At 39.3% G+C, this 15,029-nt stretch overlaps 1 protein-coding gene across 6 annotated transcripts in view; it reads right to left on the bottom strand.

Annotated features, from left to right (window-relative positions):
- Window positions 1–15,029, bottom strand: part of ACSL4 (acyl-CoA synthetase long chain family member 4) — a 47,554-nt gene that overhangs the window by 15,260 nt on the left and 17,265 nt on the right. For 3 of the 6 annotated variants that reach the window (XM_080990535.1, XM_080990537.1, XM_080990536.1), the window contains exons 2-7: window positions 10,195–10,269; window positions 4,740–5,235; window positions 3,817–3,994; window positions 3,212–3,321; window positions 2,515–2,653; window positions 30–180 (exon numbers count right to left, since the gene is read on the bottom strand). In XM_080990535.1, the coding sequence (XP_080846661.1) occupies window positions 30–180; window positions 2,515–2,653; window positions 3,212–3,321; window positions 3,817–3,994; window positions 4,740–5,090 (929 nt within the window). In that variant the 5' untranslated portion in view covers window positions 5,091–5,235; window positions 10,195–10,269. The remainder of the gene's footprint in view (window positions 1–29; window positions 181–2,514; window positions 2,654–3,211; window positions 3,322–3,816; window positions 3,995–4,739; window positions 5,236–10,194; window positions 10,270–15,029) is intronic. The other 3 variants (XM_080990538.1, XM_080990540.1, XM_080990539.1) reach the window with 2 other exon arrangements.

The raw sequence follows: 15,029 nt of genomic DNA, 5'->3' as shown, positions 1-15,029 counted from the left end.
TACATCTTTGAAAAACAGGAAATGCTTACCCCAACCCTGGTATCCGTTCACACTGTCCTGTCATTCCAGCTATCAAGTTTTTATGCATCATCATCACTCCTTTAGGTTTCCCAGTAGAGCCACTGGTGTACATTACTAAGGCCATATCTGTGGCAGTAGGTCGACTTGGAGAGATATTTACTAGAAAAAAGATCAGGGGCAACAAACATTACAGATCAGTACATCACAGAAAATGAATTTTATATTTTATATTTGATGCCAATCTTAGCTGAAAAACAAGGTATAAACAAAATTTATGAAGAAATTCGACTGTAAGTGCTTTCTCTGTGTGGGAAACCAAAACCCGAATACTCTTATCTGCATTCCTATAAAAGGTCAAAAAGTCCCAGAAGTTTCTGTCTCTTAGCTTAGAACTAGGGCTTCTTTCTAGCAATGGAAATTTCCAAAGCAACTTTAATCTCACTGGGAAGAAAGCAGTGAAAGACTAAGATATGTGACACATCTACATGCCATTTTTATATTGATGTTAAATCAAAAGTATCCTGCTTGGAGAAGGGCTCAAATAGTTCTCAGGAATGGGATCCATACCCTGCTGGTGTCGTTTTGATTATATCTATTCCTGCTGAACAAGATGCATGGTTCTGGCTATGGGTTAAAAATAGGCTTCATCTTTATTGACAAATTAGCTGGTTGACTGGGTGCTTTGTTTGCCCCTCTGCCAAGGCTTCAGGTGGACTTGAAAGAACTATCAACTTATGGCTGACATCTGGAAGATTCAGCTGTTTTCCTGATGCTTTGCTCCAATGCAGGCACAGAGGAACAGGATAAAGCTCTTCCACTGAAGGTGACTGTTATGAGGCAAGTTTTAAAATGAATGCGAGTGGTGCTGTGAACCTGGAATCCAGCAGTGACCAGCACACCAGGTCAGAGGCTACAGTGTCACTAGCAAAGGAACCAGACCAGATTCCTGGCTTTGAGCCTGATGCTAGGACCACTTAATTTGAGGCTTGCAGGCAGGAGCCCATTGAACTAGCTCCTATAGCAGCAGGACTGAAATAAAACCAAATCCAGTATTCTTATAGGTGTATTTCCTGGGCCTGAGGGCCTGCACGCTTCTCCCACTACCTCAACCACTCTAGTGCCACAAGGACTACACAAAGTGATAAGCCATGAACTGCAGGAGATGTGTCTGTCTTCAGGCCAGAGAGTTAGTCTTTTAAGAAAACTCTAGTCCTCAAGAAGGAAAGATCAGAGGTGGATTGGAGGCAAAAGCACAAGAGGTTTCAATTCACTTCCAACCCTTGTCAGAACAAATTGTTCACTAGTTCTCCTTGGTGCTGTGAAAACCAATCTTGCCTTGCCTTGTGGGCTCATATATGGGACCAGAACAGGACAAGTATGGAATATACCCTGGGGTAGTAATTCTGTCCACCTACCAAAGCTTTAGACGTGGGAACTGAGGGAGACAGCGACCAAGCAGAATTAAAATCCCTGCACAGGGAATTCAGTCCTGCTTTCTGCAGCTGATCCAGCCACATATCTGCCTGTCCTACATCCAACTTCACATATGACATCAATGTGGGAGAGGTGAGCATGGTTTTTGGAAAATTTGTCAGCCTGGTGGACCAAATGGGACCCCATCCCTGGAATATTGCATTATCAAAATTTTAATACTCTACTCACTGGAATAAGAATTGCCAATCTAGAGTGCCTGTGGAATGCCCCCTCTTTAGCAGTGCAACTGGTGGTGACATTGTTATTTCAGCAGCATGTAAGGACTTACTTGACACAGCATTTTAAGAATTTGATAGTTTGATCTTACCTGCTACTGTACTTTGATTATATCTGCTTCTATTTATTCAGATGCAGGGTTTTATAAGATTATTGTATGGTTTGTTTCTATTATGTACTGTACAGTATATATTGTACTTCACCCTCATATCTATAGAGATCAGTGTTGGGGAACCAACTGCAAGCCCAGAAGCCAAATGTGGCCTTCTCTATCTGGCCCCTGGGACACTCTCCAGACCACACCCATTCCACAGGCCAAACTTTCCTTTACTCATTTAACCTGGGCTGAAATGTGTTACTGAACTGTGATAATGCCGCTTGCCTGAAAGGAGGCTGAAGAGATGTGTGGTAGTTATAGAAACCTCATGGCTAGAATGTAAGATACTGTACAAGGGTAAGAGTCACACCATTGCTTTGCCCACTTTTGCATCTGGACCCACCACCACAGGTATTTGGCTCCCAAAAAAGTTGCCCATAAGACAATGTGTCTCCTGGGCTGGAAAGAGTTTTCTATCCCGATATAGATGAAGAATGGGCTAGAAACATTTTTAAATAAATACACATGTGCATACAATATTGAGGGAGAGGCTTATATTTTAAACAGCTTACAGTTTCATACTTCTTCCCTATGATTAACATATATTTACAACTTTGCTTACTATAGTGAAAGAAGTGTTTTATAACTTTAAGCAGCTGTACTAGCCTTTCACATGGTCCACTTACAGTTTTCTGATTTGGCTCCCAGTTCTTCTACTGCTTGCATGCTAAGGATCTCTAGTGTTTCAGGATAGTCTGACTTATTGATAGTCTTCTTGTCCACATAAATGATATGTCTGAGGCAGGGGATTTCTGACAAAACATTCTGATGAAGAAATATTTGAAGGTTGATTACACAGTGTACAGAAAAGGATCTTAACATATTGCCTGTTTATTTTGATACCTCTATCCTTATGATGGTTTGGGCTAGTATCAGTGCTTTAAAAATCTACTCCCCTTACCTGCAGCCACTAAACATCCAGTCCAAATGGAAGCATATTTTTATATATTAGTTCATACTAGAACTATGAAAACCTTCAGATGAAGATTGCACAAAAGGTAGAGAAGCTATCAATATTGTTTCCACTTTGGCTTTCCAGCTTTGTGCCCAAATCATGGTGGTCAATATGCTACTTGTTTGTTTAGAATTTTCAAATCATTTCAATGAAGGGAATTTATTGAGAGTCCCACTGATTTATAAGCCAAGACAATACTTTGCATCCCCACTACAAAATACACATAGCCACAAGTTAGTCCACATGATCTCCAGAATTTCAGCCTAATGTTGAATTAGTTTTCCATGAAACTTAACAGCAACCCAACCCATATCTTTTGCAAGATTAATATTATTTATACCAAATGAAGATATCTCATCAAGACTTACCTTGAGTTTGCCTTCTAAAAGGTCTGTGCTAGTGATTAGATAAGATGCTCCAGATTCGTTCAGTCCATAGGTTACTGCATCTTCTCCAAGGGTCGCATATAAAGTAACAACTGTTTAACAGAAAGGAGGAGATTGCTTTTTTTAAAAAAAAAGCTAAAACCAAATTTGTATTTCCTTAGCCATCATCAATTATTTTGCATTGAGGAATGAGTAAAAGCATTCTGGTTTTTCATGTTCATTTTATGTTTCACATCTACTGCAAAAAAACCCCACCACTATCCCAAAGCAGAATAAACCTGACATACCAATGCAAAATTCTGAAGTTTGTAAGAAAAATACAGTGACTATTCATGCAAATCAAGAGACTTCCAAATGACGACTGTGCTTACCCTTGTGTACATTTGAGTTTTACACAGAAACATCATGGACAGTAAACTCTGGCATTGTATTTTAAAGTTACATACCTGTTTTGATAACTAGGAGATAACATTGCAGTGAGGGGGGAAATATAGGACCAGGAAAGGAGGGAACAAGGAGCCTGGGGATCAGAGTCCTATTTTTCCACAAACTTGCTCATATATGCCAGATAAAGCATCAATACTCACGAGGAAAGCTGTATCGGAAACAGGTTTGTGCTGCAATCATCCATTCAGTTCGGGTTTCACAGAAAATAGCAACTGTGCTCTTTGGTTTTAGCCCAAGTGAAACTAATCCTCTCCCAAAGTTGTTCAGTTTCTGGTTAGTTTCCTCATAGTTCAGCCACCTATAGTTTCCTAAGATCAGCTGGTTAAAGAGTAAAACACTTGTTTAATATACAAGAACTTTGGTTAGTAGGCTCCTAAATAAATAAGTAAAATATACTGTTGAATGACTTGATCAATATAATATGAGACAGTATTTGCTAGAACAAGAGTGCCTAAAAACTAAATATTTTATTCATCATTAAGAAAGTCAGCCACAATGTTGGTCTAAAAGAAATGCAGGTAACTTTCAAAATAGGCCAGCTGTGTTTGTAGTGCTAAGAAACCTGCCCAGTAAGGTGTCTGTGCAAATACGTTTTCGTACTATATCAATACAGCTTGTTCAATAACATTGTTCTCTGAAGTACTTTAGAATCCTCTCCCTTGATTAGCAGCCAACAATCCACATGGCAATAGAAATGCCACTGAAATATATACAAAGTAAATATCTTCAGACAGAAGTACATAGTTCCAATACTTGGAACAAGTATTAAACTTCATATCTATGTTTGCTTGACAAAGTAACTTAACAGTGGGTGATGCCTTTTGAAATGAGCATTGACCTATTTATTACTAATTTAACAAAAAAGTATTTGTTTTTTTAAAAACCCGAACTTACTATTTGAATAGTATAACAAATAATAAAGTGCATAGATTTCAAGAACCTCTAAACATACCAAGTGCTTTAAAAAATGATCCCAATTCGCTGCAAGTAAGATATTTAAGACATTATCAACCTTTTAAAAATACCTTATTAATGGTGTTTAAACATTTACCAAAGTTATTACCTTCTTAAATACTTTTCCATGGGGCTGCATTTCATTCTCTTCACTCAGGATCTCTCTTGTTCCAAGACAATCTTTCTTCCCAAATTTTGCAACAGCATGGTCAAACAATTTGTCCAAAGTGTCTGCTCCAGGCAAGTCTATAGTGGCTAATGACTCAAGATGTGAAATGGCTCTGTATGGACTTCCAGGACTGTCCGAGACGGGTTTAGCTTTTAATCGCTTCGCCATAGCTTTTTTCTTCTTCGCATTTGTAAGAAAATACCATGGAATGAATATAAGGGCACTGTACAGATTTATCAACAAGTACACAGGAAGCAAGAGAAAGATGCGTAGTCCTAGCTTAGGGTTCATAATGGATGGCTTTCTGTCTCCTGTCCTTCAGGGATTCGAAGTGCCTTAGTTTTTTGCACGACAAAAGTGGAAGCAGCCGCAGACAAAAGCAGAATGAAGGTTTAGGTGGTTCAGTTTTAGAGTAATCACTGCAATGTTAGAAATACTGGAAGCCAGCAGCAGATTATTGGTGGTTGAAGATCATAGGTAATCAGATAACAGGAGGCAAAATTAGTAACAGTTTGTTAGCTTCAATCCTTTATTGGTTTCATCATAAAATGCAGCTAGATACTGGAGGTTGAAAAAACTGGTTTCATACTTATATACATCACATAACTGATTTTAAGGAGAATAAAATTGAAATAAATATTTGTTCCATCTACCCCATCTCAAATATTTTTGAGAAGCACTCTTAAAATGTTATACTTTTAATCCAGTTTAGCAAATAAGTATTGCATCATTGTGTTCAAAAGTTCATAGCTTTTTCTTTAAATATTTTTACTTGAGCAGGAGAGGATTTAGCAGTGCTGTTTATGACTCAGAAGCTACATTAATTCACTGTTTACTGGACTTGTGTACATTCAGATTCCTTGGCAGGCCAAAATACTGAACTGTTGCAATTGCTTATTGCAAAATGCTTCCATAGCCTCCCTTCTGACCTTGCTTTAAGACTGGCAAACAGTTTGATCGAAACAAGGTATTAAACATATCCTAATATTCAGGCATGAGCCAATATAGATATGTGATTTTGGCTTCTTATGTGGAAGGAGCTTCTTCTGTTCAAATAACAGCACTGCAGTTTAACCATGGTTTCATAAACCTATCCTTATATGCAATCAGATCAGCCTCAGTGGTCTTGTGCACAATACGGACATATTGCAAGGGATTGGACTGGATAACCCTCAGGGTGTCTTTCATCTTCATAGGTCTTTGATTCTATATGGGAGTTAGGGTTTAAATTTGCAAACGGAGAAAGTAAGTGATGGATAGAGGAATGATAGGCGCTGACTGAACAACATTCACTCCCATTTCACTAAGGCTTTTTTAAATATTCCTCACAATTTCCAGGGGAAATGCTGGAAGCTGCACAGAACACTGTTTTGTGAAATGGGCCCAAAACATTCTGATATGAGGGAGCAAGAAGCGAGGATCATCTCTTTACACACTTAATGGAGGGTTGCAGCATGCTTCAGGATAAGGACTATTTTGGACAGATTGATGAAGCATAATGCAGAGGAACCACAGGACAGGAAATTCCTCAGGAACAAGGAATTCAGACAGCTATACCCCAGTATTCAAAGTGATGTATAAACATATTTGATGTTTCAGGATGAAACACGCTGTGCTTTAAAAATAGATTTTAAATGACTGACTAGCATGTCAATAATTAAGATTCTGCAGCACCCAATATTTAATCATGATAATTGAATTTGCTCTAAGGTACAGCAGCAGCTACAGACTAGTAGCATGTATTACTCAGCTGATAAATGTTATTTAATTATATAGTGCAACATGATAAATTTCTGATTCATATTTATAATCACAGTAAAACTTTATCTGTCAAGGCCTCAATTCCTTTGAGGAAATTTAGCAAAGAAGCCAGCCATGTATACCACCAAAAATAAATAAAAAGATGTGCTTCATATGTAACAGCCATATGACTTGTAAGAAATCCCCTAGTTTCCATTTTCTCAAATTGGAATAGTAATTCCTACAGAGTGTCTAGCTTTTATAGAAACATAAATATATGATTTACATCCATAGGTGAAAATGCTTTACATTACCAATATTCCAAAAAAGACATTTCCCATGAATTTAAATCTAATTTAGTTAAATCCCAAAGTAACTGTGGTACAATAACTTTTATCAGAGTCAACCAAAATATCACAAGTAAGTGGGAAAGCTTTCCAGTTTCCCAGGACTTTCACTGAGCTGCTAGATGTTCAGCAAAAAAAAGAAGGCCGGGGGAGTGGGGAGGAAAAAATATGGTTCTACGGCAGCAGTTCTGAACACCTTTGTCCTTGTGTGGATGACTTGAAAATTTCTGGGAGTTTCAACTTGCACTTTTTCGTATTCCATATTGACACTGTTAAAAACAGCACTGTATTATGATGCTTTAAGCCACAGCCTTGTTGGCCTTATTGATAAATATGGCTCTGATCAAAACAAAAAATGAATAAAGTGCAAACTACAGATATCCTCAACTTTTCTGCAACCTTTAACATGGATCACCTGGTGGCTTGTGTACCAGTTTAAGAGAACCAGTTTAAGCCTGTTGGGTCAGGCCCATGACCCATCAAGTCCAGCGGCCCATCTAGTCCAACATCCTGTTCTCACAGTGGCTAACCAGATACCTGTGAGAAACCAGCATGCAAGATTCAAACACAAAAGCACTCTCCCCTCCTGTTGTTTCTAGCAGTGGCCATTCAGAAGTATTGCTGCCTCCAACTGTGGAGGCAGAACACAGCTATCATAGCTAGTAGCCATTGATAGATAGTCTTCTCCATTAATTTATCTAATCCTCTTTTAATCTTTCCTCCTGTGGGAGTAAATTCCATAGTTTAACTATGTACTGCATGAATAATTTCCATTTATCTAAAAGCCTCTGTCTGAGGGCATGATTAAAATACCTCCCCCCCCCCCCAAGTCTGCATGCTGTAGCAAGATGGAACACGGTGTTTTGTAGATTTTGAGCATGATCTAATGTAGCTTTATATAACAATTGACATGCTACATTTTGATGTTATAGACACTTTAATTCCCCCCATCATGCTCTAAAAGTTCATTTTCTCCTATCCTATCCCTTTCTTTTTTTTAAGCTTAGCATCTAGCTGAAGGTGAATTCTTTAAAAATGAAAGCTTGCTTTGTATTTGCTGATATTTGAATTGTTCTGAATAAAAGCTACTACTGTTGCTTTTACATTTCTCTTGATAAACTAGCATGGCTATCTGCAAATTTAGTTATTTTTCACATAATGGCATGCTCATTTTGTTTTCCCATTTTAAAATGTGACAGCCATGGCTCTCCAATGAAGTATATTTTGACAGCTCCAAATAGGACTTCTAAAAATATATTGTGTTTGCCAAAAACAAAATGGTAGTCCCAAGACTTTCAAGTAAATTACATTAATTTGCATTAGCTTTCCTTAAAACCTGTTTTGATGCCCCCCCCCCAGTTAATTAAACACTCCAGTAGAAGTAAGTTGCACATAACACAAAAACACATGGGCAGAAATGTTAATGCTAGTTAAAGCTCTAGTGAGGAACAGTGATACAATATGACATAATTTAAGAAAAGATCTGGAAAATTTGTGTTCGAAGTCTGACAACAGACAAAGCATGCAACACCAATTCAGAGCCTAACTTTACATTTATACATAAATGTGTGCATCTGAACTCCCTTCTCCTTCCCCTCCAGGAAAAGCTTCTTTGGAATGGGGAGATTTTGACTGGAGAAAGTGTGTGTGTGTGTGTGTGTGTGTGTGTGTGCGCGCGTGTACGTGCATGCGTGCGTGCACAATTCCTTAGCTGCTTCTGTGCTTCCCATCACTTCCCACCCTGTCTCCCTCACCTGGGTCCAAAATGTAAAACATGCACTTGGGCTCCATGGAAGAGATGCAGCAGAAGCAGCAGATTGGTTAGGGCCCCGCTATCATCCACCATTACTTCCAATCTTCTCCTCCTAAAGTAACTTTTTTGGGCTGTCGGAGGAGCTCCCTCAGGATTCAGTTTCGTGCAATATACATTTAAGATGCTCGGAACTGGCCAATGCCGGTCAATATACAGTTTGCAAAAGGCTCAGTGCTGTCATCTCTATTCATAATGAATTAATAGCACCAATTCCACAATAAAAGATCTGAAATCAACGCAGGCTACCTAAGGAACATAAATAATCATTCAATACTAAGGCTGATGGAAACTGCACTGTGCAAAGTTTAAGAGTAGTTATTAAGAAGCACCTCCCTGACAGACTGAAAAAGCTATACAATGAAAATATACTGTACTTTTCTGTCTATAAGGTGCCCCCATGTATAAGACGCCCCCTATTTTGGGGTGCTCAAATTTAAGAAAATGGGGGGAGATGGCTTAGAGTTGTTGAGCTTTTTTGGGGGGGAATGCCCATGGTAGTTGAGCAATTGGGGGGGGGATGCCAAACTGAATATCACTCACCCAGCTGGCAAACGCTAACAATCGCAAGCAACGCAAGCCAAATTGCCGAAGTGGCAGCCAATCCAAAGCAGCCCTTGCCATATCCACTAATAACCTGCCCATTTGACAAAGCAGCAGCCAATCCAAAGCAGCCCTTGCAGCAGACACCATTCACCCACCCAATCGCTAGATCCTGCTCGCGGATGCAACCAGTCGCCCATCCCCCCTCTGCACTACCCAGGTATAAGATGACCCCCCATTTTTTACTTTATTTGGGAGTAAAAAAAACCCTCCTCTAATACACAGAAAAGTGTGGTATCTTAATGTAGAAAGTAGCATGGCCCAAAGGTGCTCCATTTATTGTTTTTTTGAAATGATGAGGAAAAGTCTCACCATTAAACAGTGTTTTAATTGTTTCCATATTATTTAAGGTCAACCCACTGGCATCAAGAAAAGTGCACTTCAAAGCTTTTAAACACATAATCTCATTAAAAGTTTGTGCACTTCAGAGTACTCCACCAGTTAAAAACAGAGTGTGATATGAAAAAAGCTTATATCCAACTGACTGTGGAGTTAATGCCACATAACCTATTAAAAGTTTGGGTAATTCTAATAGTCACACAAATATCTTATTTCATCTTTTTTCCAAGCAGTACCTGAAGTGTTACCATGAAAATTGCATGGTAAATTGCACCTGAGAAACTTTCAGATCCAGATGTTTTAAACACCTAGAAGGCCTGTTTTGAAAAAGTTGCTAGTCATCCCAATTCAAAGGTTGATAGTATCCACACACCCAATCAAATGCTGCTGTAAACATTAAATATATGACAGCAGAAAGATACAGGCTATATTTAGGATATATTTCTAAACAGGAAATTACTTCAATCAGCACACTTTAAAAACAGTACATAAAAAACAGATACGTTAATGAAACATATTCAACAATAAGTATTGGTATACCAAAATTCTAACTTACAGTTTTTCCAGGAGAAATGAGAACTCTTCAGAAGTTGCTCAGTCCACAGTAAGATGGGGATGACTGTTTGTAACTCTAGATTTAAAGTTACACAGAACTTTAATTTTCAAGTTTTATATGGCTATTTATCATAAACAAATTTTGCTTTTCAACAAAATGATAGTTTTTTGTTTTTAAAAAAGGCAACATCAGAACTTAAGAATAGTCTGTCAAATCAGGCCAATGGCCTATCTAGTCCAGTATCCTGCTGTCATAGTGGCCAACCGGATGTCTGTGGGAAACCAGTGAGCAGAACATGAGCACAATTGCATTCTCCCCTCCTCAGCAATTGGTATTGCTACCTCATAGCTAGTAGCCATTGATAGCCTTCTCCATTAATTTATCTAATCCTCTTTTAAAGCTTCCAAGTTAGTGACCATCACTGCCTCCTGGGGGAGGGAGTTCCAAAGTTTGACTATGTACTGAGTGAAGAAGTGCTTCTTTTTATTTGTCCTAAACCTTCCAACATTCAGCTTCATAGAATGTCCATGAATTCTAGTGCTATGAGAGGGAGAAAAACATTTCTCTATCTACTTTCTCCATGCCATGCATGGTTATTTTATAAACTTCCATCATATTACATCTTACTTGCCTGATCTCTAAACTAAGAGAAGTCCCAAATGCTGCAACTTTTCTTCATACGGGAGTCGCTCCATCCCCTTGATCATTTTGATTGCTCTTTTCTGAACCTCTTACAATTCTACAATATCACAAAAGGCTTCTTGGAACAGAAGAACTGAGAACACAAGATGATCATGTTGCCCAACAATGAGATGCCATTCAGGCAATCAAAACATTTGATTTCTGAATCGTTGCTTGTTTGGAACCTATTAATCATAGTGCCTGATCGCATGTCAAGGGAAACTATAGTAAACTGTAGCTTTTGTTTCTGTGCTCGCACAAAAGGAAGATCAAAGGGACTGTGTTCTAGTGCTTAAAGTTTGTGCATACCCTGCCTTATTGAACTAGGATTTGATTGTGTGAATTAGGCCACTAGCCTTCCATAAAGACTGAAATTTCAAAACTTTTAATTAGGACCACCACTGAATAAGTGTGCAATTAAATCTGCATGTGCTGCACAGATGGTATAAAGCAAATGGAAAGCACCCCAGCAGAAATATACTCTGTGACAACATTTGCTTCACATAGTAAAATCAGTGAAACAGACAACCTAGCCCATACATTTATCCACTACAAAAGAAACAGTTTTCTTCCATATGCATAATTAGAAATTAAGACAGGCTTGTATTCAAGTATTAGCCCTGTACCCACAGATGAGAAGGGACTGCATGCAAGGAAAATTGCAGTTGTGCTCTCTTGAAGGCTTTCCAAAGCATGTTATATAATGGGTAGGATATCAAAATTGCAACCAGAAAAGGGGGGCACTGTTTCAAATATGTCATATTTTTTATTTTCTGCAGACATTCAGACTGCCATCCTATGCACAGTTATTTAGAAGTAAGCACCACTGACCTCAGTGGGACTTGTTTCTGAGAAAAATGTACATACTGAACTGACAATGGGCACATTAGTGTTTCTTTTACAGCAGGGGTAGGAAACCTCAGACCTGGGGGAGTCAAATGCAGTAAAATTTACATTAGTTCTGCTCACTTTTGTCTCTGGCATCACCAACCACAGGGGGAATGTGGTCCTCAGGCTGAAAAAGGTTCCCCATCTATGTTGCATGGTTACCTGCTACATGACCTTATATTTTGCATGTTCCACTTCTAACATCAAAGGACAGCATTTTTAATATTACAAAGTTGTAAGGGTTTCCTTGGAAACTGTAAAAAGTTATTTGTGTTTTCAACTACTTTTGAGTACATTTTCTATTTTTGACAATATAGGGTATTACTTACAAGTACATTCAAGTTTCCCACCTCTCACCCCCATTTCCCTGCTGGGGAGAAAGGGGTAAGATATATATATATATATATCCCCCGGTTTGATGTCACAGAGAAGTAACTGGGGAAACCCAGCCAGATGGGTGGGGTATAAATAATAAATTATTATTATTATTATTATTATTATTACTACTGATCATGTGTCAGCTCTATCAGGGCATCTTTGAAAGTGGAGTGGACGGTACACCAACAAACTCTCTCTCATCCCTAAAAGAAGATAGTACAGTCATACCTTGGTTCTTAAACAGAATGTGTTCCGGGAGTCTCTTCGACTCCCGGAACCATTCGAAAACCAAGGCATGGCTTCCGATTGGTTACAGGAGCATCTGGAAGCCACGGAACCCATGCCAGATATTCCGTTTCCAAAAATTGTTTGAAAACCAGAACGCTCAATTCCAGGTTTTGATTGTTTGGGAACCAATTTCTTTGGGAGCAAAGGTGTTTGAGATCCAAGATATGACTGTATCACCAAAGTAGTATCAGGGTTGATTATGCTTCAGAACCATCAATCCTATAAGAAAGATGCATCAATGCAGACACAAATTATTGCAGTGAATCTGCCTGCAATACTAGAAAAACAACCACAACTGCAACAAAAATGTTACTGGCTCATGTTGAGGCAGTTCAGTGGCTGGTATTAGGGCTGGGCAATAACTGTTTTCCAACATCGTAATATACCGCCAGCTAAACACTGCAATCTATATCACAATGTCAGAAAGAAGCCCATATCAAAGCAATGGATGAGGCAAGTGTGCTAGCACTCTGTTTGTTTGCCTGCCTCATACACTGCCTTGGCATGGGCAGAGTGGGGGAGCGAACGGGCTACCTCTCCCTCCCTGGATGAAGAAGCAGCCCGTTTATACCTCCCCCGCCTGTTCCAAGGTGGCGGAGGCAGCTGGGGCAACAACCTCCACTGCCTTGGGATGGGCGAGAGATGCAGGTGGGCTGCCTCTCCCTCACAGGGAGGAGGAAGCAGCCTGTTTGTGCCTCCCCCAATCCATCCAAAAGCAGCAGTGGGAACTGAGGCAGCATCTGCTGCTGCCTTGAGACAGAGGGACTGGTGAGGCTCAGCTGGGGGGCAGGAGTCTTCTCACCCCGGCTAAGCAACCACAACCACCGTGCATGTGTGCCAGAGGGACGGGGGCTTGTTGAAGCAGAGGAAGGAACAAGCTGTATCACACCTCATTGATGCAGCTTGTTTCTCCCTCTGCAGCAGTATGAGGGCAGACCGCAATGATGGCTTCACTCAGCGGTATATCACTGGTAAAACTGCTACTGCTCCCGAGTCCCTCTGCCTCCAATGCCCGGCTGCAGCTTGTTTTTCCCTCAGCGTGCAGGGTGCTGGTAGCAGAGGGACTCAGGCAGTGGTGGTTTCACCAGAGATATACCACTGAGTGAAACTGTCATTGAGATCTACCCCTAATACCAGTCCTGGCCGATATATGGATATATTGCCCAGGCCTAGCTGATATGCAGTATTTTACACACACACACACACACACACACACACACACACACAGCCTCCTTTCCGGACTGCTAAATTGGTTTTTTAAAAAACAATCATTTGTATAAAACATATTAGGAACCAAAAATAGAGTTTCTTAATAGTGTAACTGCCTTTGAAATGGGATTGTGAGAGGAGAATTTATTTATGTCATGAATAATGAACTCTTCTATCGTAATATATGCAGTCAGTAGTCAGAGATGCTAAGGTATTATAAAACTGAAGACTGAGTGAGCAAAACTGGGACTATTATAACTCTGTTTGTATCTAGTTTAAATTGGATGACAGAGATCAAATTCAGATGTTATTATCTGTCTACTGGGAGTATTCTGACTCAAATACACCACCACCTCTTCCCCTTGGTATCTATGGCATAACATTAAATCTCCACTGGCATTAATGACCATAATAAGTCTTTACTCTTATGCTCACGTAACTTGGAAGTAAGCCCCACTGAACTCAATGATACTTCTGAATAGCCACATATATGATTGAGCTGTTGAAACTAAAAGCAGCTTCTAATCCTTGTTCGGTCTCCAATATAAGTTCTTTAAAAGTGATCAGACAAAAAAATCACACCCTGTGTGCACTTTTCATTGTGGAATTTAGACAGATGTGAAACTACAACTCAGCAATTCTAGGACATTGTTTATTTCTGTTCAGGTGACAATGTCCTAAAATTCAGCCACAGCTTTATTTCTGTCAAGTCCTGGTTTGCCCAACAATGTAAGCCAAACTATGGTTTACCAGGATAGCACAGGTTCACTAAGGGGAGTTTGCAGTTGCTTTGCTCCCTCCTGGTCCTTTTTACTGTCGTGCCAAGCCAAGGTTTTGCTTAGCATGTTGCCAAAACTGGGACACATGGTTAAGCTTTCTCCCCACTAATCATGACCTGTACAGTAGAGGCAAAAACAGGTCACAAGAATAATGAGAAGGCCCTCTTGTTACAGTATCATTAATTTTTAAAATGCGGCACATGGAATAAGCAGAAGACAAGATTACATTTTCCATAACTGCTTTTTTCCTCCACTCCAAGGTTTAATGTGAAAGAAAAGATACCAGAGATTACAACATTCATACAGCAATATACTTGTTATTTACTATCAAAGAAGGCTTTGAAAGGCACTGCATAATTAAAAGGTACTTTTGTTCAAAGTTGTAAAGTTTACAAAGTTGTAAAAGTTGAAACATTTATGTCCACTACAAAATATTTGTAACGTTATCAAGGGCAGGTAAAAAGTTAAATATGTGACTTTTTAAAGCACTGTTCCATTTGCACACGGAAATGGCTAGCAGCTTAAAAAATAAAACAAATGGTTTAAGATCAGAATATTTAATGCTATTGAACCAAAGGTGTTTGCACATCCAAGTCAAACTACGAATACGCA

The sequence above is a fragment of the Podarcis pityusensis genome (assembly GCF_964106645.2).
Source record: "Podarcis pityusensis genome assembly, chromosome: Z".
NCBI lineage: Eukaryota > Metazoa > Chordata > Lepidosauria > Squamata > Lacertidae > Podarcis > Podarcis pityusensis.
The sequence above is the reverse complement of the archived record's forward strand: the minus strand, read 5'-3'. Positions and strand labels throughout refer to the sequence as shown.